General features: G+C 45.3%; 1 protein-coding gene across 1 annotated transcript; it reads right to left on the bottom strand.

Annotated features, from left to right (window-relative positions):
• Positions 1-4,163: 4,163 nt before the first annotated feature.
• On the bottom strand, positions 4,164-13,504 carry Apln (apelin). Its single transcript, XM_021154033.2, has 3 exons — positions 13,101-13,504; positions 7,308-7,479; positions 4,164-6,704 (listed from the first exon to the last, which is right to left on the bottom strand). Exons 1-2 carry the CDS (start codon positions 13,165-13,167, stop codon positions 7,313-7,315), a joined length of 234 nt encoding a protein of 77 aa, XP_021009692.1. The 5' UTR covers positions 13,168-13,504; the 3' UTR covers positions 4,164-6,704; positions 7,308-7,312.
• Positions 13,505-27,913: the final 14,409 nt, after the last annotated feature.

The raw sequence follows: 27,913 nt of genomic DNA on the forward strand, positions 1-27,913 counted from the left end.
GGATAAAACTGAGGCCCAGAAAGATTCCAATACCACCTTGATCCTCTGAGTTCTCTTGCACATACCATGCGAGGCCCTTAAACGAGTGGGTGACTTAGCTTTTCAATGCCTCTGTCTTCTCTGCTACAGAATGGGACTATGATGGAGACTAAGTCAAAGCAGGTGGAGCTCTGTGCAGGGCTCATGAGAAGCGTTCTAATGCTACCTAGTCATGCCCCTTTTAAGTGTCACTTTCTGGGCCTGAGTCTCAATTTTGCCGTCTGTAAAACTGAAGGAGTGTGACTCACAGAATGGCCTCCCAGGCTCATCAGCTCTGATCTTGGGATTCTCTACGGCTGAGAACGGGAGACCCCTGGTAGATTGTCCTATGAGAAGAGATGAGGGAAAACTGGAACCCTAAAAGATGACCTGGGAATCACCCAGTTAGCTACTGGCCAAGCTGGGGTAGGATCTAGAGCTTTGAGCTTGGGAGCTTCCTGCTACTGGGCTCCCTTGATTTAGCCCTATCAATTCTTCAATGCTGCTGACAGAAGAAGGAAAAGCAATTTACACAATGGGAGAAAGGTGACCGAGAGGTAGCAGCCTCTCTGGAGTAAAGGGAAGTCATGTAAACCCACATAGCCCAGCAATGGCCTTCCTTTCCAGCTGAGGGCAATGCCCCACCCTATGTGTATTTCTTCTCCTAGACCTGAGCTGCCTCCACAGCACAACCCAAAGTACCTGAAGCACTTTCATTGTTTGCTGGGATCCCCTGCTATAAGCATTGTTCCCAAACGTGCTTCAACACTATCTACCCATTCAAGCTGGCCTAGCAGGGAGGGTGGTTGAACAGTCAAAGAAAGGCATGGCCAAGCTGCCCAGAAAACCAAGGCAGAAGCAGATTCTAGGTTTACGGGCCTCTGATCCCTCAAGTAAGGATCCCTAAATACTAAGTCTCCTGGAACAGGTGTCTATCTCCATAATTGGAACTCCGGGTCCCCAGGTGAGGTGCTGATAGTGTGGACTTGGTGCCTTTGGAGAAGCCTTCCAGGCTGTAGCCCAAGTGAGAATGCCGTGGGCCAAATATGTCCCTGGGGAAGGCCTTGGGTGTTATCTAGGAGAGCTGAAGTTTCCAGTGACCGAGGCGCAGGACCGTGACCCCGTGCTGAGGCTAGACCTAGCTTTGAAGCATGGCTTGCCAAGTAGAGCTACTTCATGCACTTGAACAAGTGATTTCACCTCCTCAAGTACTTTTTTTTCCTCTCTGTATAAAGCAGAGATCATTAATGGCTTCTCTGTCCACATCTCAGAGCCTGTGTGAAGCTGAGGAGAGATAATAACTGCACCTATTTAGTGAGCCAGTCCTGGGCACTGAGGTCTGTATTGAGCACTCCACCCATGTGATGCTACACAATCCTGATCAGAGAGCACTGAGAAGCAAACAGCAGCATCCCGGGCAAGGAGGAAAAGCAGGCTTATGTGAGATAATTGTTGCACCCTGGTGCGGGGGTCATATGACAGGCAGTTGATGACATTCCCTCAACTGTAAATGTCCCCTGCCCCACATATCCCTTTGCTGGGTCTGCATGGTAAGTCAAAGAAGTGGCCAATGCTTCATGAGAAGGGGTTTGGCCAGACTATAGCCTGCTACCTGTTTTTAAACGTGGAGCTTAGTTGGAACAGAGTCCCACCTGTTGATTTATGTGCTGTCTGTCTATGGCTGCTTCTGTAGGACAAGGCAGATGTAATCCATAAGTAGGGGGCAGATTTGAAAAGACTGGACAGAAAAAGTGCTCTGGTCCCTGCCACAAACAGTCTTCGATTGACCTTTCGGCTGTACTCCAAAGCACCAGCAGGGGAGTTCCTTGCTAGGCTATCTCTCCAAGCACTTGCCACTAGGAAGGGGAAAGTAGGTTTTCAAAGGAGACCTCCAGAGGCCTTCCTTTTGGGTGTTCCAGAGAAATGCTGGCAGGGTGAACAGCCTTTGCCAGCCAGGACAGGAAGGTATTAACTAAGTCTTCTCTACCATTTTCTTTGGTAGTTAGCTGGCATTGGTTCAATCTGGGCAGAGAGATTTGGATTGAGAAATTTAGCTGAATAGCCTTTGGATCTGAGAAACAGGATTATATAAGCACCCTGGAATGGCCACTTACTCTAGGCCTTGAGCTCTTTGGTTGTAGAAGAGCCCAGCCCCAAATAGGGGTCTCAAGTCAATCAAAGAGTCTGAAGAGAAAGGGCTTCATAGCCAGTAGCCATGGCTCATTTGACAGCAACACCTGGGACCTGAAAAGCCATGTATGTCCCAAATCTGGTTTCCCAATCTTTGTCATTTCGGAGGCTGCCCAGTTTCTAGATGGCTTTGGAAGCAGTGTTGTTTCTCAGGTCTTTTGCCTGCCTTCCTTGCCTCCTCAGGCTGGGACCTCTTGTTCAGAAATCATCAGGTGAATTATTGATTTGTCTAGCAGGCATCTAACCTCAACTTGCAGGTTATGAGCGTATGCATGCATTTATTTTGTGTGACACTGATAGCTACAACTGTCACACTCAAGGACTGTATAAACCAGCCGGTAAGATGGCTCAGTGGTTAAGAGACCTTTCAGCCGAATTTGATAACCTGAGTCCCATAACCACAACCCGCACTGTGGAAGGAGAGAGACAACTCCAGCCAGTGGTTCTCTGACTTCCACATGTGCACTACGGTAAGCAAGCTCACACGCAGGTGCCCACATACACAAATGCATGCATAAATGGGGAAAAAAAGAAAGAAAAAGCCACATAATCATGTTACAAAGAAAGCTCATAATGTCTGGTGTGCATATGCTTTTGTGTTGGTCCACATTCATAGCGATCCTGGGCCAAGTGTTGTCTCAAGGCTCACCATTTTGACAACCGACACTGCTCTGATTCGCTTGCATTTGTTTGGTCAAGACAAGGTATCTGCAAAGGATATAACCTGCATGCCCCTGCTCTAGTTAGGTCTCAAGTCCAGTTATCTTAACAGAGGGACACGAGTTTTTCTTCCTCTTGTCCTCTGTGCCAAGGGAGTCAAGCTCACACCTACTTGATGATGTGCACTTCACCACACTTGCTCTCTGCACCCTAGTGTCTGCTGTTTCTTTCTTAGTCCCAGCCTTCCCTGCTCACCATCCTCTACCCAGACTCTGTTGGGTCTTGATGGGCCAGTTTTAATCGCTTAGCCTCTCTTCATTCTCCCTGATCCCACCAGACCATGGTGCCTCCTACTCTAAAATTCTGTTTCACTGACTGGAAAACAAACAAACAAACAAACAAACACATTTTATACTTCATTTTTTCTCATGACTAGGAAACCTTCTGTTCTACTGTACAGACTTTGCATTCTAGAATTCATGATGTAAATTCTATAGTCACTTACAAGCTATGAAACTTTGGACCAAGATCATACCCTCTCCTAGCCATGTTTTCTCATCCATAAGATGCGAATGGCAGACTTTTGTCCAAGATGTCCTAATGATAAAATGAGCTAGTCATTTTTAAAGAGCTCTGTTAAATTGCTAGAAAGCCTGGATGCTTATGGGTCAGAATTCAGTTGTTGCCTGGCACTGTGCCTTTGTCCTTGCTTTCCTGTGAAAGTAGAGCTGGGGTTGGGGAGTTGTGATTAGGGAGATAACAAACCAATCAGCTTAAAGCTAGCCCATCCACAATCCAAGCTCGGCCTACACGAGCTAAGTTCCTCTTAAACAGCAAACTAGCAATTTTAAAACTACATGTTTTCCTAAGAGGCACTTGCAACAAAATGTCATATTTTTAAAATTGCTATGGCGCAATATGCAATATTCCATTAATGATGAGATACTTAAGAATGCTTGTGGGTGACTTTTTCTATGTTGTCACCTACTGAGCAGTTTGATGACTGTTTAGCAAGTTGGTCTGAAGGCATTTTCTTTCACATTAAATCTTTTCAGCACTAAATATGTGTCAAATCTACAGAATTTCTCACAAGATTTATCCAACGCATCTATTCTGATGATTCTGTCTCCTCACTGGGTTTTGTTCTGCATTGTGTATTCTTGTGCGTACCTAATGGGTTTATTAGCCAAATTAGCATGTACCCAATGTTCCTGTCTGTTCGGCAAGATATTGACATTTTGACAACAAGCATGAAAAAAATAAGACAGATGGGGCAGGATCGTATCGAACTCCTCGAAGTTTATTTTCCAGGTTATCTCATTCATCAAGCAACTCCACTTTGTGAAACAATAAAACGATACATACAAAGTCATTACCAAATGTATTTATGGCTGAGGACAACATTTGTCAAGAAAGGCAAACTGGCTAAAAAGTCCCGAAAGTATTCAAAAGCAGATAAAACAGAAGACACCCACCAGGGCTACAAAACAGCGTTTGGTACAAATCCCACCTTTGATCAGTGTGTCCTTAAATGAATTGCTTCTGAAAAAAAAATCCTTTAAGTGACACTGCCAGAAAAATGAGGACATTCGAACAGATGCCAAAGGACTTAAAAGGGGCTCAAATTTATGTGAACTGGCCCTTAAGCATAGCGAGTCTTTTTGTGAGCTTGTGGCAAATCAGTTTGAGGCCAGTTGACCTAGAACCAATTTGGGATACAAGCACTGACCTCCCTACACGTGCAATCTGTGGGCACAGGGACAAGATTGGCCCTAGGAGGAAAAGAATGCCCCTCCTGAATATGACCTCAAAGAGTAAGGGCAAACTGTCAACTTTTAACTCTTTATTATAAAGACATATTTACATGGAACAATTTTTACAAACATAGCGAACACACTTATGGGAAGGGGACAGTTTCTCTAACTCAAAGGGCCTTAATATCTCTATATAAATTAGTATAAGAATCACACACAACCACTTTAAATAAGACAGCCCACTGGGCCCGTTCACTCCCCTCTTGTGCTTCTATCTCTCCTCTTTCTCAGCCAATATCCCCCCTCCCTTTCCCTGTGGGGCTGGCCATGGCAGGCTGATAAGGCAGGAGGTGCAGAAACAACAAAGACGGAGAAGGCCCGGTCCCTGGTAGGGGTACCAGCAGTAGAAGAGGCACCAGCCAGCTCCCACTTCTAGCCCAAGAGGTGAGGACGCTATGCCTGGCCCTGCTCCCCAGGGTGGGCCTTGAAACGGCAGCAGAGGCAGCAGCAGCAGCATTAGCAGCAGCAGATAGGAAGGCTTTGGGGAAGGATGAATAGGCAATCAGGTTATTATGGGGCTTGGGGGTCCTGACTCCCCCTACCCTACACATATATAAGTGAATATCAAGCTTCTGTCTTCTCTTTTCTCCCTCCTGAGAGGCCTCTGAGAAGAACATGTGCTCAGGCAGAGAAGATGAGAGTCTCCCTTCAGGGAAGGGCTACAAAAGGCTCCTGGTGAGAGATGAGACCCCCTTGGTGGAGTGATAGATCCCACCTACACATCCTCCCATCTCTCCTTCCTTCTTCCACCTCTCCTTCCTTTCTTTGCCTTTCTCCATCCCCCAAAAGCCCCAAGATCAAGGGCACAGTCAACACAGGGATTCATGACAACCAGTGTCAGGGGCTAAATGGTAGTTTCAGTGCCTGAGAACCCCAATTAAAATGGCATGAGCCTGGGAATAGGCCTGTGTGGGGTATATCTCACCACTTAGGGACTCTTCCAGGCCACATTGGGAGGGAGACGCTCCATTCTCACACAAAGCAGTTCACAGTTGGCCTGTCTCTCCCTGCTTTTCCTTCCTAGCCACCCGCTTCACTAAACCCAGCAAAAGGCACTTCATTTGCTTTGAAAGGACATCATCAAGAGGAAAAAGGGCATCATAAAGTGGGAGTTGAGGGCCCTAGTGCCCTGTGGGGCTCTGCAGTGGCTCTAAGCAAGTTACTTCCCTCTCCAGGGCCTATTTGTGCAAGCTTTTGCATAAGGAAGCTAAGTGATCTTCAAGGGTCCTTTGGGCTCTGATTTTCTGTGGGTTGTTTGGTTGATTGGTTGGGATTATTTTTTTTGGCAAAATTACTCCCAGAAGAGTATAGAACCATGTCAGGATCCGCACTCTCCCCTTCTGACCTGGGGACTGAACTAGCTGCAATAGAACAGAGAGAGCGAAGATATTAGGAGACACGGTGACATAGTACTTCATGGGCTCCTCTCCTTTGCATCTTCCTTTAACAGGGCCAGAGAGAGCTAAGGAAGAGGCTGTGACAGCTATTTCTCCACACCCCTTCCTCATGCCCACCATTCAGTTTCCCCAGTGCACCTTTTCTGGACCCCAACACCCAATCCCTCTCAACCAAAGTCTCATTGCACATCTCGGTACTCCCTTCCAGGCAAGAGGTCCAATTGATAAGAAAGCATGGATGTGCAGGAATCCAATGGAGAAGGGAGTGTTCTTGTCCAGTGCCCAAGGCAAATGAAAAGAGGGAGGAGCCAAGAGAAGGCTACGGCTGAAAGATAGGGACTATCGCATGGAACAGGTCAAGGAGAACCTGGGTCTCCAAGGGCAGTCCAAGGAGTGGCCAGGAGGATGGGCCAAAGGGATCCTTGTGAGAGGAATGAAATCATCCAAGTGAGGGGCGAGACCACGCCATTAGAGGAACTTGGTGGGTGAGAAGAGCCGGGACCATCAGCAGCAGCTAGAACAGGTGCAAGATGAAAGCCAAATTGATGTGAGGATTCCAGAGAAGAGAACTCATCTGTGGAGTAGAGAGACCGGCACCAGGAGGGCACTTGGAGAGCCCTCAATCCTAAAGGGACAAAACAACCAGAGAGAAATCAAAGACATATCCTAGGTCAAAGGAATGCCTTAGGAAAAGAGGAGACAGAAGGCATTCCCACTCCACCCATAATCCCAAGGCACCAAGTTGATCCCCACTTTTTCTAGCTGTAGTGAGAGGGGATACAGGCTAGGCCTCAGAGGCAGGCATAGGCCCTGCTCTCTGCATCAACCTTTTGGTCTTCTCTGCTCTCACAGCTCTGAACACCTACCATTCAAGCTCTCCTGCTCCCTACCCAACTGTCCCAAGGCTCTCTGCTGCCCTCCCATTTACCCGTAAGAGTGCACATTGGATATCTGTAGCTATACCTTCCCTCGGCACACCTCTCCAGACTGCTAGAACTTCCAGAACACTCCAATGACAACAGTTTGTCCAATCCCACTTAGCTCTTGGGAGGGAGTCAGGAGACTGGTCCCAACACTAAGCCTTTCTCTGGGCCACAGTAACCTCTTCTATAATGGGATGAGTACTTTTACTAGCTCTTAAGAAGCCCTAAGACCCTGGTTTGTCTAGCTGTTGATAGTAGGCTGCCCATCCCCTTTAGAGTTACCAACTGACAAGGGGCTCCAATACCTGCTTTAGAAAGGCATGGGGCCCTTATGGGAGAGCCGGGGGCGCTGTCTGCGAAATTTCCTCCTGCCTCCCTGCCAGGCTCCTGGTCCAGTCCTCGAAGTTCTGGGCTTCACCAGGTAGCGCATGCTGCCTTCTTCTAGCCCTGTTCCATCTGGAGGCAACATCAGTGGCACTGCAGAGACAAGAAAAGTCTGTTAGCCAGGAAGATGGATTGAGAGAGACCGTAGGGGAGGCCACAGTCCAAGGGACAGTACTTCTCCACAAGGTGGTGTCCCTCATAATTTTCTTTTCTACCCTGATGAAAAGATGTCCCATTCAAACACTGTTCTGGGACAAGTCAACCACTCATTTTACCACTGAGGACTTTACATTGTTCAGACAGTTGTATCATGTATCACCAAGCACAAACAAGCTTTTCCTTTGGAAACGTCATGATTGGGGGTGCACCCTGCAACATCAAGCCTATACTCGATTAGGGTGCAGGGACAATTCCTTGTGACACATTTATAGCTGGGGTACTTCAACCATTTTAGATGTACAACCTCACACTGATGTCCCTTCATGAACCCACACCTAGACATCACAGTTATTGAATATAATCCTGTATGCTTCACTTGATCTATCTATCTATCTATCTATCTATCTATCTATCTATCTATCTACCTACCTACCTATCTATCTATCTATCTATCTATCTTTTCTTGGCTGCAATATTTTAAAGCAAATAACAAATGCATGTCACGCCATGCTTACATCTTTTGATAACTGACCCACTTTTGTGTGCTAGAGACCTCCTCTGCCCCATCTTGAGCACCTTACCAGCAGGTAGGTATCTTTGAGGCTTTTCCTTGTTCCCAAGGCTTCCTTGAGAGTGTGGCTGGGACTTAACTAACTCCTCCTGCTTCGTTCTGGGTTCTACTCAGCCTGTGACCGGACTTAGAAGCTAAGAAATACAGGAGTGAGGGGACTGTGATCTGTTGCACTGTGCTACACCAGGAGAGGGGTGGGTTGTTGGGGTTACCATTCTGGATCACACCTCCTATCCAAAATTTGATATACACTCTTTCCATTCTAAGGCCATCTGGTTTCTAATATGCTTGCCCAGGCTCCTGTCTCCATCTGCCTACATCTGGCTTAGTGCAGAAGTAATGATGCCACTGAGCCCTAACAATGGAATCCACTGGTTCACAGTTCATATAGCATCCAGTCGATTACTCCTCCTTCCCCCAATCCTCCCTGCTTCCAACACCTCCACGCTCTAGCTCTTTCCTTGACCCCTTGGTCCTTGACCTTCTTCAGCTTGCACACAATTTCTAGGCACTTAGCACCCTCTTGGATGAAAATCGGGCATGGTCTGTCCTTGGAGCCGCCTTTGCATAGACTTTAGGGCCAGACAAGTACACTACACATACTGCCCGCTGTACGTCTCCATGCACATACTCTGTATCCATACAACACCCTTCCATTCTTATCCAAGGAAAACCATTAGGCCTATTAAAACCCAGGGGTTTATAAGGGTTGACTTGCCACACTTCCGCACTCATGGTTAAAGTGTGTTATGTTAGTGTGTCAACTGAACCTCTAAACCTATAACCCATAAGAATTAAGGGTTAGGGACTGCTTCTGTCTGACTTAGAGCTGCTCTCCTGCTACCGTCAGTGAAGGGGCTGGGGGAGCACCATTATACTTTCCTACCAGTTGATCTTGCTGATGTCCTCAGTTTTAAGATCTTATCAACGCTTACCCTGAGCCTTGAGGGTTGCTCTGAGTAATGCTGATGCTAAGTCAGAAGCAGAGACACATTTCAGGTATGAGGTGGTAAGCACTGTGTCCAGCATGTGGCCATGCATAAGGGAAGGACCCTATGGGCCTTTTAAAAAAGTGAGACTTTGGTTCTCATACCCCTGCCTTCAACTACTGGATTTGGAACAATGGTCCAGGCCATTGTATCCTAGAGGTAGAGCAAATATGAATGGATGGTGCCAGGAGGGATTAAGTATCACTCCACTCCATGTCGTCATGGTCTGAGACTGTCAGTGTCTATGGGAGTCAGGGAGGACTTGAGGGAAGGGCACTAGAGGAAGGGAGGTCAAGAGCCAGGATGAGCAGCATGGTACCAGTGGCTCAGACTCAGGCCAGGAAAATGTCTAGACTCTAGACCTACAGAGAAGATCTATACTGAGCTTTCTGAGGCTCCGCCAGGCCTGGGAAAGCAGCCACCCCAGAAGCCGTATGGCCTCTTCCATCCCATCAGGCTGGAGCTCATTGTCTTCCTCATCACAGGAAGTCTGTGTGCTCCTCCTGCACTCTGATCCCATCACCCCCTTGTTTCCTACTTTTACTGCTGAGTCTAGTTAGATAAGCTGACACCTGAAACCCTGGCTTTGTCCAGTCTGAAAGAACAAATTAGAGGCCATTGATTCTCATCACTGTTGAGGTCCTGGCTGTACAAAAGACTTTCCCCTTTAGAAACAGGGGAATACCCCCAGTACACTTCAATACGCCATTCCAGCTCATTTTCTGCTTAAAAGGGAGCAAGAGCTTTTCCCAGAGAATCTTGAGCCAAGAAGTTTGGAGCCCTTGTCCACGAGAGTAAGACAATAGCATTTTCAAGCTGAGAACTGCAGCCAGGGGAAGCAGATTTGATTTTCATGCAACCTAAACTCCAACCCTGCTGAGACACAAAAGAAGAAGAAGAAGAAGAAGAAGAAGAAGAAGAAGAAGAAGAAGAAGAAGAAGAAGAAGAAGAAGAAGAAGAAGAAGAAGAAGAAGAAGAAGAAGAAGAAGAAGAAGAAGAGGGAGAAGGAGAAGGAGAAGGGGGAGAAGGAGAAGGGGGAGAAGGAGAAGGGGGAGAAGAAGAAGAAGAAGAAGAAGAAGAAGAAGAAGAAGAAGAAGAAGAAGAAGAAGAAGAAGAAGAAGAAAAAGAAGAAGTCTGTGCAACTTTTCAGGAACATGCCAACCTCAGCAGGAATGGTGCACTTGTCTTCTTGTTCAGGTTCTGGCCTGTATAGTGATTGCTTTAAAAGTCTACCCACAGCTCTGACAGAGGTCCCACTTGTGTTGATGCTACTCCATCTACTACTCTGTACTAATGCATGTGTCTCTGGGATATGAAGCACTCTTGGTTGCCTCCACATTGACCTTCTCTAAGACACTGCTATCTTCTACTGCCAGCTTTGCTTCTCTGGATAAGGCTCTGGAAAGCCTAGCCTCCACTTGTCTAGCCTTTCCTGACTCAGGCCTGACTCAGATTCCAAGGGTGCCTAGAGTTTAAAACTGGGGATGGAGTGATGTCCTCCACAGTGAGAGGGGTACAGTAAGCTGTCCTTACACTGCATACTGGAGCAGACGCTGGCAAGAGGGAGTAGAAGGAGAGAAAGTGGTGCTCAGAGACCAAGGGACACTTGGCAAGGCCCCAAAAACTCTCAGTCTCTGCAGAGCAAAGTGTCTCCCAGGTCAGGAGGCAGTGAGGAGTCTTTGTGGTTGGAGGAGGGGCAAAGAAGGAGGGAGGGTGAGCATTCCAAGTCAGAACAGAGAGCGGGAGGGGAGGAAGTAGCATGATTTTAGAACCTGGAACTTTGGGAACTCCGGCTATGGAGAGTTCATGCAAGTCTGTGTGAGGGACAAGGCAAGTGATTCTAGGGCTCCTTTTACTAGACAAGGATACAGGAGTCGTGCGTGCGTATCTGAATCTCTGGCTGGTGGCCACCTCCAAGGAAGGGCCGTTCTTGGATTCAGGAGTGATCAGGAGGTGGAAAAATAGTAGGAGCTTTGGAAGCAGCCAATGCTAGTCTTTAATAAAATGTAAGTGTAATGCTTATGCCTACATGGTTAGAGTATGCAAAAAAAATTAATGTAAAAGGAGAAGACAGGATAAGAAGTTTCAGGGTCTAGACCAGAAACCCAGTGTATTCTGGCAGCCGGTTTACCTTCCTTGAAATCAGCTCATGAGTTTACTAGTAACACCCCAACAGCTGCACCCCAAAGGGTTCCCAGAGTATCTTCTAGTCAAAGTCTCCCTTATACCCTCTGGGGAAATATGCAGCTTCAGGTGGTTCAGCCTCCTCTGGGGTACCCTTTCTGTATCCAACCATTTTCTTCTTTAAAGGCACCACCTTGGGCTATTTGCCTGAAATTAAAGGATGAAGATGTCTTTCTTGTCTTGCCAGCCATACTGGCTGTGTATGTTCTTCCATGGAGGGGCAGGCTGCTGTGGTAGCTTTATTCATAGTTTTTGCTCACTTATGGCCATTGCCTGGCTGGCAGGAATTTCTGAGGAGAAAGTCTTTACCGCTCTTCCTCAAGAGGAGACTGCCTTGCCTCGGTGCTAGGGTCTTGCAGGAAATCACCTGGAGGCAGGAGGCATCAACCAGGCCAATGTACTTTCCTGAGAAGCCCAACAGTGTTCTGAGTTCGGGGCAATGCCAAAGAACAAAAGCTCAGAAAGGAGGTGGCTACACAGAGGCAGGCAGAGTTGGCCAGAACCCCAGAGGCTTCCGGGCAGTGAGCCATCCTCCTGTTGTTGGGTTGAGGGGGGGGGTGTTCAAACTAAGAAAGTTCCTGGGCCCTTCCTCTAGGAAACTCGCTGTCCTGTTCACTCCCTCTCTCCACTCTCACCTCCCTGTGACTCCAGCCCTGGCACTGGTAACTGTCCACCTGGTCTTGGCCTTCCCTTTCTGCTGTGCCAGGCAGGCTACTGTGACAGCCAGATCACAGGACTGGGGCAGCTGAAGGTGGGAGCTGGCAGCCCCAGGAGGCTCTGACCCACAGAGGACAGGCAGACCGGGCAGGGGCTGTTGGGACTCTGAGGACCTGGGGACTGAAGTAGACAAGGGATTATCTATTGGTGTGGAGAATTTCCAGGTAGGGGGTTAATACAGGTAGAGGTGAAGGGATTCCGCTTCCCAGAGCTGCACCGAGGTTATCAGATCAAGTTCCTGTGTTTCCTGGTTTTTGGTACCGGGAGACTGGGGACCGAAGTTATACCTGAGTCAAGAGTGGAGGGGGAAGCCAGAATAAAGAAGAAGCAAGTCTCCGGAGAGATGAACGCTGTGGGGCCAGGTGTCCCACAATGGAGCAGAGAACAAAATCATCCAGGACCTTGGAGTACAGAAGATTAGCCTGGCCCTGTCCAGTCCAGATCTGCCTTAAGGACACTGCCTCTGCTTACACACAGGCTAAAGGAGCAACAGCTGGGATCCACTAGTCACTGCGGTCGCCCCCGCCCCCGCTCCCACAGCGTGCTCCTGACTATGCAACAAGTGTCACGTCTACATGTTGGCACATCATCCCCAGTAGCTTGAGCCCCTGGACTGTCCAGCGGCCCCTAAACTCTAAGACCCAGAGACCTTCAACATGGAGTCCTGACCCACTCAGCTCAGGTCAGCCACCTCCACTGATTCACGAGGTGAGCTGGACATACCGCCATTCTCTCCCCCCACCCCCACTTGGGGTGCAGGGTGCAGGACATAAGGTGTAAGTTTGTGGTCCTGAGCACTTTAAACTGCGAGGGGCATGGGGCTGGGGGCTAAGTGGTGATATGCAAGGTAATCACGACCCCCCCCCGCGCGCGCGCGCGCGCTGTCCTAGGAAGCAAAGCCTACATGGCATGTCGCCCCGTGGCCCCAGATGCCCTGTCAATAGGCCTCCTGGTGTGGCTGGCGCGTGGCTGCTCCTGCAAGGCTCGCACCGTGTTTCCCTGGAGGCGGGAAGAGCGCGCGTGGGGCGGAAAGTGAGGACCGCGCAGGCTGCACCTCGGGAGAGCCCCAAGCGAGCAGGAGGGCACGCACTCACCTCCACAAACTGCAGTCAAGGAGAGCCAGAGCAGCAGCAGCGCCTGCACGCAGAGCCTCAGATTCATGCTGCAACTCGGTCCGCGGCAGCCCAGAGGAGCCGGCGAGTGGGCGGAGAGGCAGGGCACCCGGACGCAAAGAAAGGCGCGAGCCGGGGCTGGCGCGTGCGGGCACGGAGCTCGCGTGGCTCCCGGACCGCGGGAGGGTGAGCGCCCCAGCCGCACCGCTGGCTGCCTGCCCCACTCCTGCTTGCTGCCTCTGCTCTGGTCTCTGGTGCAGCCTTCTCTGCCGCCGCGGGGCAGCGCCGCGAAGCTGGCCTTGGTGGCTTCGGGTCGGCGGCAAAAACTCTCTAAGTGGCTGACGCTGCACTGCCCGCGACTCCCAACTACCCGTTGGTCTGGGCTGCTAGAGAGAATGCTTCCCTGCTCACTTCGGGGTCTGCATTTTGTAGCTTGTGGTTTGGCCGCGAGCCCACTTGGTCATGTGGTCATTAGGAGGCGGGGGTTGGGGGGAGAGGCAGGAAGAGGGAGAGGGAGTGAGCCTCCCGCACCGCCCCCCTCCCGGGAAGCATGCTGCAGCCCTATCCAGGGCGCGAGAGAGAACCCAGAGGTGGCCCCACAACAAAGGCCGAGCGGCTGCTCAGACAACCCACAACTGCTCCCCGGACAATGCCTGCCTGGCCCGGGTCCAGAGGGTTCGTAGAGACCTGAAGGATTTCAAACACGTAAACCATTTGAAACAGTGAGGGGCACTCTTAAACCTTTCTCACCTGGGTTTCCTTAACAGCTGTCAGGATACCTGGGCATTTGCAGAAGGACCCTATTTGGGTTGCCCACAACACCCTCCCTCCATTTCTGAATCTGTTTTTTTCTTTCCTTGACACTGCATTCGCAAGTATGGGTTTGCTCAAGACCTCCCCTACTCCACCTTTTTCCTCTGCATCTTCAACTGAATTAGAATTGGGGGTGATTGCCCAGATTGTGCATAAAACTTAGGTAACCACCATTGATTTCTCCTGCTGTCCCCTAGCGAGTACCTTCTACCTGGACTGGTGGGCTCGGTGACCAAGCTCTTTATGCATACAGCAAAACCTCAATATCCCACCCAATCTAAAGGCCACCGTTCTGTCCCTGCCCAACCTGAGATGCTACCCCCTAGTTCCTCTTTACTGTGGGGAGGCATTCTGCAGGTTCTCCCATGTTCCCCTTCTTGTTGCTTGGAGCTGACCCCAACTTAGTTTCGTCTCATTGTAGGGAGGATCCTCCCAGCTCCTTCCAAACTCAGATGGATTTCTTTTACACTCAACTGGAATTCCCTATTATAAGAGGGCCTGGAGTCATTTGCCTTTCTACTCTAGATGCTTAGCTCCTTTTACAGCTTGGGATCTCCCAAAGAAATGCACCAGACTGGGAACTCTTTAATCTTCCAGGTCTCTCCAAAGTCCCCAATATCATTCTCTGCACATAGGTGGCACTCAACACATATTAAAAGACTAAATCAAAAGGTGTTCCCACCTTGCAGCAAGCCAGGCAGTTTGCTCCATGTGTACATCCAAACGTACACAAAAGGTACATTGGACAGGGTTTCTCTGTACCACAGAAGACGTGAAAAAGTATGCTATGTTAGTATGAAATATCTTTGAAATGTTACAACGTTCCAATACATACATTTATCAGTCTCTCTGCCAAAACTGTCCACAAGAAAGTGACCATTTTTTTTTCTATATAAATGCAGCTCCAGGCCCAGAACATGGCCTCAGAGCTAACGGGCTTCAGAATATATGATTCTGAATATATGAGTAACTATTCAAATAAGTCAAGGGAGTCAGATGGGAATAAGATGGGGTTCTTGATGGTGGTCTGCGGTCCAACTGGCCATATTGCATGGAAGAGGAACCAGGAAGAATCTCTCTTCACCTGAGGGACCCTGAATATGAACAGCCAGCATGGGTAGAATGTCACTCTTCCCCCCCACCTCCTACAGGAAAGAAGAGTTCAGTGAGAACGAGAAATATTGTCTTCTAGATGTAGCTGCTGTAGGCCATCACTGCCCTTACCTACACTTACTGGATCTTATGGGAAGGATAATCTCTGCTCGTCCCACTCCATGGTGCTATAGGGACAAATGAGATCATGTGTCTGAAGGCCCCGTACAAAGTGAGAAGCCCTTAAAGGGTCACTATTAGAAAACACATAGCTCCCGTTCTTGACGAAGCAAGCCTGTGCACATGTAAATAAGTGCCTCTCAAAACTTAATAGAAACTTTCATATTTTATTGCATGTTTACTGGGATGTGCATGACTTTTGCTGAGTGGCTAGAATACTGCTTTCTAATATGATAGATACTAACCACATTCTAAAAAAAGTTAAAATTTCAGTCCCTTGGTCATACTGGCCATATTTCACTTGCTTGAGCCATATATGCATTGCTGGTGGCTACGGTACCAAGCAGCATAGAACATGGCCCATTGACAAAACTTAAGCATCCATGTGAGGCAGGGGACACAGCCTGGTGTATGTATTGTTGGGAACAGAGATGAGATGGCTGGCCTCCATGAGAGCAGTGTGTCATTAGTCCCCCACATCAACAATGTGCTATACAGTTCCAATGTGTCTTAAATCATTACCATCAGCTCTTTAGCTGCTCAGTTAACTTACCTCTGTGTACTGTGGATTTGTATGAGCAGTGTGTCTTTTTATTTTCTTAACATGAGATTTTGGTTAACAATTTTAAATTCTGCTCCTCAATTCCTTATGGATCTGGCTCCAGATGCCTTACCTATTCCCCTTTGAGGCTTCCAAGCTTCTCTGCACAGTACAGGTATATATCCCTCTAAACTCTTGTTGGAACTAAACCCCCAGGTGATAGTATTCAAAGGAGCTTTTTGGAAGGTGATTAATTTATGAAGACTCACTCTATCCTCATGAGTGAGTTGGAGCTCTTATAAAAGAGGTTGAAGAAACAGTCCAATGTTCTTTTCTTTTATTTCTGAGAAAAGGTTTCTCTGTATGTAGCCCTGGCTGTCCTGGAACTAATTCTATAGATTAGGCTGGCCTCGAACTCAGAGATATGCCTGTCTCTGCCTCCCAAGTGCTGGAGTTGAAAGCCTGTACCACCACACCTAGTTCCCATGTTCTTTTCTTACCCTTCGGTCTTGTGATAGATTGTCAACTTGATGGAGTACAGAGTCACCTAAGAGGGAAACCTCTAGGTGTGTCTATAAGGCATTTCTAGAGAGATTTATCTGACATTGGAAGACCCACTCTGAATGTGGGTGGCACAAATCCTGAGTAGGAAGTGTCTTAGACTGAATAAAAAGGAGAAAATGAGTCTGGGCCTTGTCTCATATGCAGGAAATCCTAGATTCAATACCCAGTACTTGCTAGTAGTCGGGGGTGGGGAGGAAATGAGTGGACAAAAGCAGAACATGCGGGCTGGTGCGATGGCTCAGTGGGTAAGAGCACCCGACTGCTCTTCCGAAGGTCCAGAGTTCAAATCCCAGCAACCACATGGTGGCTCACAACCATCCGTAACGAGATCTGGAGCCCTCTTCTGGAGTGTCTGAAGACAGCTACAGTGTACTTACATATAATAAATAAATAAATCTTTAAAAAAAAAAGCAGAACATGCCCATTTTCATCTCTCTGCTTCCTAACTATGGGTGTAATGCAACCAGCCACCTCCCACTCCTGGTACCATGAATTCTCTACTATGATGAAATATATCTGCTCAAACCATGCATCACAAATAAATCTTTTCTCCCTGAAGTTAGCTTTTTTAAAAGGTATTTGGTCACAACAACCCCCAAACTAATACATGTCTCTTCTGCCATGTGAGAACACAGCAGTGAAAGGCTCCCCTCCTACACCTCATCCTCATCCCCCACCTCATAAGAAGCAACACTCAAGGTGCCATATTGGAAGTGAAGAGAGTTTGGAAGCTGTCACCAGACATGAAAACCTGTTGGTGCTTTGATCTTGGACCGTCCAGCCTCTTCAACGGTGAGAAATATTATTTGTACTGTAGTACATGAACTACCCTGTCTCTGACATTTTGGTACAGCAGCAGGAACAGAGAGTTATAGTTGAGCAGTTCAATGAGATAATGCATGGAAAGTACTTAGCAAGTCTCCCTCCAGAGTGGGTGCACATTCAATGTAAGGTTTCTCTGCTGCCTAAGCTCCCCTCCCCCTATCTGGCAGTCTGCCCTCTGGCCTCCAGGACCCAATCAGGTGGGAAGCCCTTTGCCTTTGCCCTGCTTCCTCGGCATCTGTCTTCTTAATAGCCAGCAAAACTGATCATTATCTTATTGTCCCCGAAGGGTCAATACCTTTGGAGGCTAATCTAATGAATCCAGGATCTAGGGACTTCAACTGTGATAGTGACTTAAAGTTAACTTCCAGGTATGAAGTTCCCTCTAACAGCATTAAACTCTACCCTGTCAAGCAAGGAGACTCTTTGGTGACTTTAATTTTGCACTTTTCTAAATAGAGCTAGCTTGCTTTCAAAAATCAACTCCCAAGTCAAAAGTTCCATCCACTGAGTCCTCAGAGTGCGATCCTGCTGCAGTCCTCTCTACCTGTCCCCATAGATGATACTAATAGTAACGATTAGAGCCAAATATTTATTGTACAAGTACTATGTGTTAAACAGCATCCCAAGGGTTTTAAATATATTAACTTATTTACTCCTCATAGTGAGGCAGGGCTGATTCTTTATCACCTCCACTCATTTCCTCAGGTCTGCCTAACCTCAGAGCTCATACTCTCCTGTTACTGGGCATCACCAACCAAAGAACATACAGGGCCAGAGCTAGGCCTCCCTGTACATATGCACCAGATGTGCAGTTTGGTACGTGGGATCTTTTTCTACCTGGGCTGCTTTGTCTGGCCTTAGTGGGAGAGGAATTACCTAGCCTCCCAGAGACTTGAAGTGCCAAGGTGGGGAAATACCCAAGAGGGCCCCCACCTGCTCAGAGGAGAAGGGGAGGGGGGAGGATTGTGGGAGGGAATGACTGAGAAGGGGTCAGTGATCGGAACGTAAAGTGAATAAGTAAAAAATAATTTAAAGAAATAAAAATTAGATTTTAAAATTTTTAGGGAAAAAGAAAGAAAGAAGGAGAAGAAGAAGGAGAAGGAAAAGGAGAAGGAGGAGGAGGAGAAGAAAGAGAAGGAGGAGGAAAAGAAGGAGGAGGAGGAGAAGAGGAGGAAGAGGAGGAGGAGAAGGAGGAAGAGGAGGAGGAGAAGGAGGAAGAGGAGGAGAAGGAGGAGGAGAAGAGGAGGAAGAGGAGAAGGAAGAGGAGAAGAGGAGGAGGAAGAGGAGGAGAAGAAAGAGGAGAAGGAGGAGAAGAGGAGGAGGAGAAGGAAGAGGAGGAGGAGGAGAAGGAGAAGAAGAGGAGGAGGAGGAGAAGAGGAGGAGGAAGAGGAGGAAGAGGAGGAGAAGAAAGAGGAGAAGGAGGAGGAGAAGAGGAGGAGGAGGAAGAGGAGGAAGAGGAGAAGAGGGAGGAAGAGAAGGAGGAAGAGGAGGAGGAGAAAGAGGAGAAGGAGAAGGAGGAGGAAGAGAAGGAGGAGGGAGAGGAGGAGGAGGAGGAAGCAGCAGTACTGCTGCAACTTTTTACTTCTTGGGTCTATACCATACCATACCATACCATACATTTCTTTATTTGAGCCTCTAACATCTAAGTCATACTCTCTTAAATTGGGAAACAATGAAGCATAGTGGGAAGAGACATAGGGATACTATAGCAGTGCTGTCACTTACTAAATGAGTAACTTTAGATAAAGCATCAATCTTTTCTGGGCCTTTGCTGTCTTATGTGAAAAACAGGCTATCCTAGCACTGGCTCCCTGGAGTTGGGGAAGGTTTAAACGAATCAGAATCTATACAGTACTTGGAGCAGGGCTTGGTGATTTTCATGGTGAGGTGAGCATTGTACAGCTGTTATGTACTCTCATAGATATCTGTGTCTATGTCTTACAGATACAAGATAGTAAGCTTGTGTTTTATTTTTTGTCTTCTCTCCGGTAGTACTGTTGCCCAAAGCCAATTCTTGGAGACTGTTCATTGAATGAAAGAAAGAATTGTACTAATCATCATTCTAGGTTTGAGACACACCACGAATCCTTATTTTTGGGAAAAATCATCACAACTTGCCCACAGGATTGTAGATGAGTCAACACCAACAGTTAGCAGAAATACTCAAAAGACGGGACCAACCTCAACCCCAATTGAACAAGGATTACTTTTTACTGGAGCAGTACAAATAATGGAATGAGTAAGAAGAAAGGTCATCTGGGTAATGATGGGCCTGCCCAGCAACCAGAGAACTTCCATATTAACAATTCTAACTCCTCTTATTATGCAGATAGAGAAACTGAAGCCAAGGAAGGAAAAGAGGCTTGCCCAAGTCTGGTGGCAAACTCACAACTGAGGTACTCTAACTCCCATATCTTGCTTTTTCTCTATACTTTCCCAGCAATATCTAAAGGATCACTAGAAGAACCCAAGCTGGCTTGGCAGAGCTGATACCCACAGTGGCTGTGGTTAGACACAGGATTCACTTCATGGTCCAGTCCTTCTAGAGTCTGTGTTCCACATCCAACCTGTTCCCTAATATGTAGTAAAATTTGCAAGCATAGGTCAGCAGCAATCGGCACTGCTTTTGTTTTATTTGATTGTTTCGCGTTGTTTTTTTTTTTTAAGTCCATTAAGAAGAGCCTCAAATCTTATGCTTTCTGTAGAGCTGCTTAACAGAAACCTGATGGGAGAACCTAAGAGGTCAGCTGTTAGTTGATGCCTTGCTAACTAGACCATGACCAACGACCTTCACTTGCTTAAGCACAAATATAGACTATGACTTTTTCCTTATCTCCCGTCCAAATACCTGGATAGTTTTTGGTTTTTGTTTTGTTTTGTTTGGATTCTATGGATGACAGCTATGCTCTTTTCCACCAGAATGACAACCACAATGCTTCCCATGCCCTGGCGCACGCTTAACAGTAAGCTTCCCCATGTAAGGTGTAAGAGCCCAGAATAACGACGCAAATGTTAAGTACATAGAACATGACTTGAAATGTTGTGAATCAAAAGACCCTAATTACCATTCAGACAAACTAACCATATTGTTGAGGTCTGGTAGATGTTTCCAGTGTTTCCTCTTCAACTAGCTATATGATTTTCCCTCTAGTCTTGTGTCCAATACCTTCTTATCCTCATCACCTAACCCTGACCACAGAATAAGATCCTGTCTTTCACATGAACCCCTTTCCCAAGCACACAGAGCCAAATACTAACCTTTTGTTGTGGTTAAGCTTGATTGGCAACTACATGCGAATTACAATTACCATGGAAACAAACTTCTGAATATTGACTAAAAAAAATTGATAGTAAATGAGAAGACCTACCCTAAATTTGGGTGGCTGGGATTAAACATAAAGGAGAAAGGAAGCTGAGTTGGAAAGATGCCTCAACAGTTAAGAGTGCTTGCTACACAGTCATTAGGACTGGAGTTCAGATCTGAAAACCCATGTAAGAAGCCAGGCATCCTATTTCCTCAGCTATAAAGGGGGCAGCAACTGGAGGATCACTGAAGCACGCTAGCTTCAGCATGGCAGAAAGAACTCAAGACCCAGCTTCAGGGAGAAACCCTGCCTCATGGTAACAACTAGAGGAGGATGTTCAATGCTCTCTTCTGGCCTCTAAGCATACACATAGACATGCGCACCCATACTACACGCACACACGAGCGCGCGTGTGTGCGCACACACACACACACCCAAATACATTTAGATATGCATGCTCACCCATGCACGCACACGCACACACACAAATATGTAAATCTTTTCTTAATAAATCACTTCTCTACCCTGCTGAACTACCCCTTCAAACCTAGCACTACTAACCCTTTCTCTTCACGTTTCTTTTTTCAGACAGTTTGTCATAGCAACAAAACAAATAACCAATACAACATCCGTACAGCATCCCACTTTCCAGAACAATGTCATGGCTTCTAGTCACATCCTTGGTATTTACAAGTGTTGTTCCATGACAATTCCTTTTACAGGTGCCTTTTTGGTAACTTTCAAATTGGCTCCATGTGCCCTGGAAACATTTGATCCACTTCCACTACATGTTTCTTCCAAATTCCTCACAAACTATGTTCTCCACTTGTTTAATATATTTAGGAGGCACCATAAGTTCCCACAGATAAATCTCACTTGACTAAGAACCATGTTTCTGAAAAACCTTGTGTTAGAGGGATTCAGATAACCTGCCATATCTCAGTTGTCTCTGGAGGATTCATTCTTCACAGTTCAATAAGCACTAAGAAGGATCCAAGAAGAGCCACACCTCTCCCCTCAACCCCATGACCCCCAGTCTAAGCCACACAAAGGTGTGTTTTTTTCCCCTACATCCTGTCTGATTCCTTCTGATCCTGCCTCTCCCAGAGCTACATAGATCCTTGCTCCTCCTGTTTGTCTTTCAGAACAGTTTCATTTCCTCTGAACATCCTCTATGACGTCTCCCAGGACTTCCATCCTTCCTCTCCCCTAGGGTCTATAAATACTCTGGTACCCAGGGTTAAGCATGGGAATTCTTTCCTCACCAAGCAAGACCCACTGAGCTAGAAGAGCAACGCCCAGAACAGCAGGTTTATCTTTAAGGTCCCATGTGGCAGCAAACCTTTTTTTTTTTTTCCTCTTGCATTACTGGCTAACATTATTGAGACTTGCATTAGACCGGGCATTATATGATCTTAAATCTGGAAACATGTTGTGTTGAGTCAGGGAAATGACTGTTGAGGACTGGTCTATGTTATGGATTTTATAATAAGATCAAAGGCAAAGAGATGATGAGGTCATCTTTGAGCTCCACGGGGGCACAATCTAGGACTGTCCTGTTTTATGACTGCCCTCAGCATCTAGTCAGCATTTCACACATACTAAGTATTCAATTGCTTTCTAAATAAATATGTAATGAACAATGAGTCAGAGCACCTGTGTCTTGGTACCTCAACGTTTTCAAAAAAGTGAAGAAACAATGCCTATCTTACTAGACTCTGTAAGACGTCAAATGAAAAATGGGAGATAGCCTGGAGATATAGGTCAGTGGGATAGCATTTCTCTAGAAATGGAGGGGGAGGGACTTTGCAAACCGTGAGTTACTTTTCCAAATCAAGGAGTCATGACACCAGCTAACATAACCAGCCATTCCCATGAGTGAGACATGCACTGTGCAGGTCTTAGAGGCTGCAGGAGAAACAGACACGAAACTAGGAAAGGACACTTGAAGTCTACATCCTTCTGGATAGGAAGAGTTTCTACAGCTCTGCTACTGAAGAAGACAAATTACAAGAACACTCCCTGTGCTTTCAGGCTTAATGCTCATAACTTAGCATCCTCTAAATCAAGAAGGAAAGGGCATTCTCAGATGTAAATATACCCTGGAGCCATCTGCGGTAGTTAGGGTTCTCAATGTCTTCTTTTAAAACATCTGATCGGGTCAGGTTAAGGATAGTGTGACAGCTTTCTGGACTAAGTCTGTCTTTGTGGTGCATCCCATTAAGTGATCCATCAGCCATGGCACTGGCTTAAGGCATTGCCCAGTTGACAAATGACTGTGAAGTGTGCCTCTTGGTTTTGCATTCTTCTACTTCCATGCCTTCTTGGCTTTCACTGTGAACAAGCAAAGGGGTATCCCTCCTTCCCCCTGTTCCAGAGGCACATCCATCTATAGAGCATCCCTAGAGGCTCAACATTCCAGGTCTTTGGTTTCTTACATTTGATTTCCCCAGATCCTATCAAGTCATAATCTCCTTTCCTGCAGGGAAAGGACACTTCCACCTCTTCCACCATATCCTCTTAGCTGCTTGCATTTGGGTCCAGAGACCTTAAAGGGCCATTTCTCATTTCCATCTTGTCCTTCATTGTTTTCTCCCCTGGGATATTTATATATTCACAGCTCTGAGATGCCTCACTGGTCTGGAATGTCCACAGCAAGCTGATCCTCTGAATCATATACTTAAAGAAATTGCAAAGAGCAGCACTCATTAGGCTGTCATTTCCCCAGTTTCCGCCTTCAACCTGGATGTCTTCCCACTTGCCTGATGGTGTGCTTTCCTGTTCTGTCCCCTGCTCTTTGAAGCTGTCTATGCAACCCCAGGGAGGTGGGCAGAGGCATGTCTGCATAATCCAAGCCAAATTCCTAGCTTTGTCTCACTGACTTACATATCCCAAGAAAACACCATTTCAGTAGAAGAGTCCAGGGTAACTCCCTCCAATAGGTACAGAATCAGAGATTGAAAGGACCTGCCAGTTCATCTGACCAAAGACTTCCTCCTTTTTATATATAGTATTATAGAGATTTTATTGACATAATAATTTATACAATTTACAGTATACAAAGTGAACAATTTACTAATTCTTCACATGCCTATATACATGCATGTGTACGTATGTATGTATGTATGTATGTATGTATGTATGTATATGTACATATGTGTGTGTGCATGTGTGCCTGTGCCTGGTGGTTTTTTTGTCAAATTGACACAAGCTAAAAGCATCGAGGAAAAGGGAGCATCAGCTGAGGAGTTGCCTCCATCAGACTGGACTATGAGCAAGTCGTTGGGGGCATTTTCTTGACTGATACTCAAGAAATTGATATGGGAGGGCCCAGAGTAGGTGGGCCTGTGGTCTGGGGTCATATAAGGAAGCAAACTGAACAAGACATTAGAGAACAAGCCAGTAAGCAGAATTCTTACATAGTGTCTGCTTTAGTTCCTGTGTGAGGTTCCTACTTTGGGTTCTTGCCCTGACATCCCTCAGTGATGAACTGTGACTGTGTAACTCTTCTCCTCCGCAAGTGGCTTTTGGTCATGATGTTTATCACAGCAATAGAAAGCACACTAGAACACCATATAAAACCATCACCATCATCAGGTTTCCATCCTTCCCTAAACTTTTCTTTTGTCTCTTTAAAGTCTTCCTTTAAGACAAAACATATTATTTTCCCTTTTGTTGATTTCTTTCATGCAATGAAATTGTTTTAAAATTCATTCATGCTACTGTATATATTAATGCAGAGTAATTTCTTTTTACTTCATATCTTCCACCATATTTTGTTCATCCATATGCCTGTTTATGGACATTTATTGTTTTTCACTATTTACAAATAAAACTTCCATGGATATTCACGTACTAGTCTCTGGGTGAACAGATTCTTCAAGTGAATTTATACTTACATCTTGGAACCTGCCATGACCGTGGTCTTTCCTTTAGGTCACCTTTCCTAGCATTTCAGTACAAGATGTGAGGTCTGTCCTCAATTGCATGAACCTCTTCAATAATTACAGAAGCTTTGTCTGAACCTGCCTTGTATTTGCAACTTTACCTGTGGCTAGGCACCTTTCTTCACCAACTGGCGTACTTCAGGTATTTTTCTGTTTTGTTTTCTGCTCCCTTTCATCACAAGCAAAAAGTGCAAAAAGGAGGAGTTTTCATGCTATAGTGTTAATGCATGCTGTCTTGAAACTTATCCCACCGAGGAAATCAGCCCATTACTTTTAAGTTTTTTAGGATATGTGGAGAACACAGCTGGATTCTCTGCCAGAATATAGTATAAGTGGCCCCTAGCCCCTTTCCCAATAAACCCCTTAAACCTTCTAAGACCTCATGAACAGTCTTCACTCTCCACATTTTTATTGGCATTCTTTCTTCTGCACTCCCATCAGAATGGCCCATTAAGTTCTTCTTAGAACATTTTAAGGCTCCGTCTACCCTGCAATCACAAATTCTACCACATTTCTCCCACAAACCATCCCAAGGTCTATGACTCACCCAGGTTATTCACAGAAACTACCCTACTTCGGAGGTCCAATTTTATGTTAGTTACTTTTCTTGGTATGACCAAATACCTGGTGACAGCAACTTGAGGGAAGAAGTCTTCATGTTGGTTCCTGGTTCTAAGGAATATAGTTCAACACAATGGGGAAGTCATCAAAGCAGGTGGCTGCATAGCAGTGGGAATGTGAGCTCTGAATTCCTCACATTTGAGACAGGATACAGAGATTAAACAGGAAGTGAGACAGGCTATATTATACCTCAAGGTTTGACCCCCACCATGACTCACTTCTTCCAAAACCCTACCTCCTAAAAAGCCCATAAACTCCCAAAACAGTACCACCAGTTGGAGATCAAGTGTTCATATGAGTCTATAGAATAAATTGCACATTTACTTCATAATATTTGTTCAACCGTATGTTCAAATATTTAGCACGTTTTATTGGCTAGTCTTCTTATAACTGGGTTATGTTAATAATACTGAGATACAATTCATATGCATAAAGCTTACTAATTGAAAGTATAAGAATTAGTGGTTTTTAATGTACTTACAAAGTTGTGGAAGCATCATCATAATCTAATATTACAATATTTTCATCATTCTTAATGGAATCTTTATACCCATTACCAGTCACTCTTTATTTGCTCTCCCTCCAGCCTCTAGAAACCACCAATTTACTGTCTCTGTAGATTTATCACTTCTGAACATCTCATATGAATAGTCATACAATAAAGATGTAGTTTTGTACGTAGCCTTCTTCACTAATACATTGTCTTCAAATTTCATCTATATTATACCATGAATCTATATTTCATTCCTTGTGTTGCCAGATGATATTGCACTGTTTATATATATCACATTTTATGTATTCATTCACCATCATTTACATCTCAAACGTGAGGAGTCCTGAGCTTATGTCCCACAGCCTTGAAGCCACTCACTGTGATTCCTTCTCTGTCATGATGGGCTATAGCTCCTTGAACCTGAAGCCAAACTAAAACCTTCTTCCTCCAGGTTATTGGTGTCAGGATAACTCAATTAGAATAGATAGACGATTGACTTATTTTTAACATGAGTTATTATGAATAATGCTTTTAGAAGAACTTATGTACATGCTTATATAGATACGCTTTCAGTTCTATCACTACTACATGGGAGTATTTACCTGTCTCACATTGATTATTCTGTTTAATCATCTCAGCAACCATTAGAATTATTTTTAACTTGAAGCACTGTTCTTCAGGAGCAACCCTCCTTGTTTATTTGATTGTTTGTTGAGACAAGGTCTTTCTCTAGCCTGGAGCTTACCAAGTACACTAGAATGACTGGCTGGTGAGCCATGGGAATCCACTTTTCTCTGCTTCCCCAATACAAGGATTACAAACATGTCTATGCCTAGACATTTTCTAAACATGGGTTCCAGGAATCAAACTTGAGTCCAATGTTTGCATGGCAAGCACTTTACCAGCCCAGTGATGGGTTCTTTATACAGAGTTGGTGGAAAGGATAGTAGACCTTTATCTGATATTTAATTTCCAAATAATTTCCTTCTATTGGTAAGTTGTCTCCTCACTCTTTCATGCCCCAAACTTTTTAATTTTGATAAAGTTTAGTTTGTCTCCATTTTCCTTGGTGACATGTGCTTTTGGTATCATATCTAAGAAACAGATACCTAATATAAAGACAGACAGATTTATAATCATAGTTCCTTCTAACAGTTGTACAGATTTTTCTATTGTGTTTATTTAGATTTATGATCTATTTTGAGTTGATTTTTATGTATAGAGTCGGAAATTAATCATTTGAATATCCATTCTTCTAACATGATTTATTGAAAAGCAAAGTCTCCCCCATTAAATAATTGTAAGTAATATTGTTTTAAATGTTCACATTTCATTGTTTGATGCTTGTAAATGGAAATAAAATTGATCAATGTATCCAGAAGGCTTGCTAAAACAGTCTAATAGTTCCAGTAGATTTCTAGCAGATATTATTAGGGTTGGCGGAGATAAAGACAACTATGTCTTCATTTCCTATATGAATTCTTTCATTTTACTTTTCTTGCTTTATTATGCTACCAAGAGTTTACAGTAAAATACTGAATCAGGGCAGACATTGTTATTTCTCACCTCACATTAGGAGAAAAGAATCCGGCAGCTGATTGTTAACTGTTAAGTATAGTTTTGTCCACAGTAGCATTCAAATTGAGAATGTTCCTTCCATTTCTACCTTGCTAGGAGTTTTTTTGTAGCTACAGATGTTGGATTGTATTAAATGTTTTTCTGTGCCTGCTAAGAAAATCATTTGGCTTTTCTGTATTTTTTATTAATATGGCCAATTATATCACTTGACTCCCAAGTGTTAAAACATGCCTTGATGAAATAAATCCCAATGAATTATGAACGTATTCTTCTTTTTTATTTATTGTTAGATTTGATTTACAGAAAGTTGTGCATGTTTGTAAAAGGTGCTGATCTACGCTTTTAAAATATTTCTCTGCTTGTATTATCAGAGTAATAAAAAAGTAATAGGCCTTTCTCTTCATCTTTATAGAAAAGTTGTAAGAGGTGATTTTATTTCTTTAAATGTTTTGTAGAGTTTACCAATAAAGTCACTTGGCTCTGAAACGGTCTTTGTGGGCTGATTATTTAAACTGCAAATTTGAGTGTCTGTAATAAAGGGCTATTCATAGTATCTATTTCTGAATGAAGTTTTTTGTTTGTTTGTTTTGTTGTTGTTGTTTTTTGAGCCTCTGAAGAAATATATCTGCTTCATCTAAGTTGTCAAACTTGCAGGCCAAAGTTGTTCGTAACATTCCCTTAGTACCACTTTAACATCCATAGAATCTGTAGTTAGCAACCCTGTCATTCTTCAAACTGTTATCTGTGTCCCCTTCTTGCCCTGGTCAGCCTGCCTAAAGATTTATCAGCTTTATTGATCTTCTCTAAGAACCAGCTTTTGGGTTCATTTATTTTTG

The sequence above is a fragment of the Mus caroli genome, unplaced genomic scaffold (assembly GCF_978045245.1).
Source record: "Mus caroli unplaced genomic scaffold, Mus_caroli_1 scaffold_5, whole genome shotgun sequence".
NCBI lineage: Eukaryota > Metazoa > Chordata > Mammalia > Rodentia > Muridae > Mus > Mus caroli.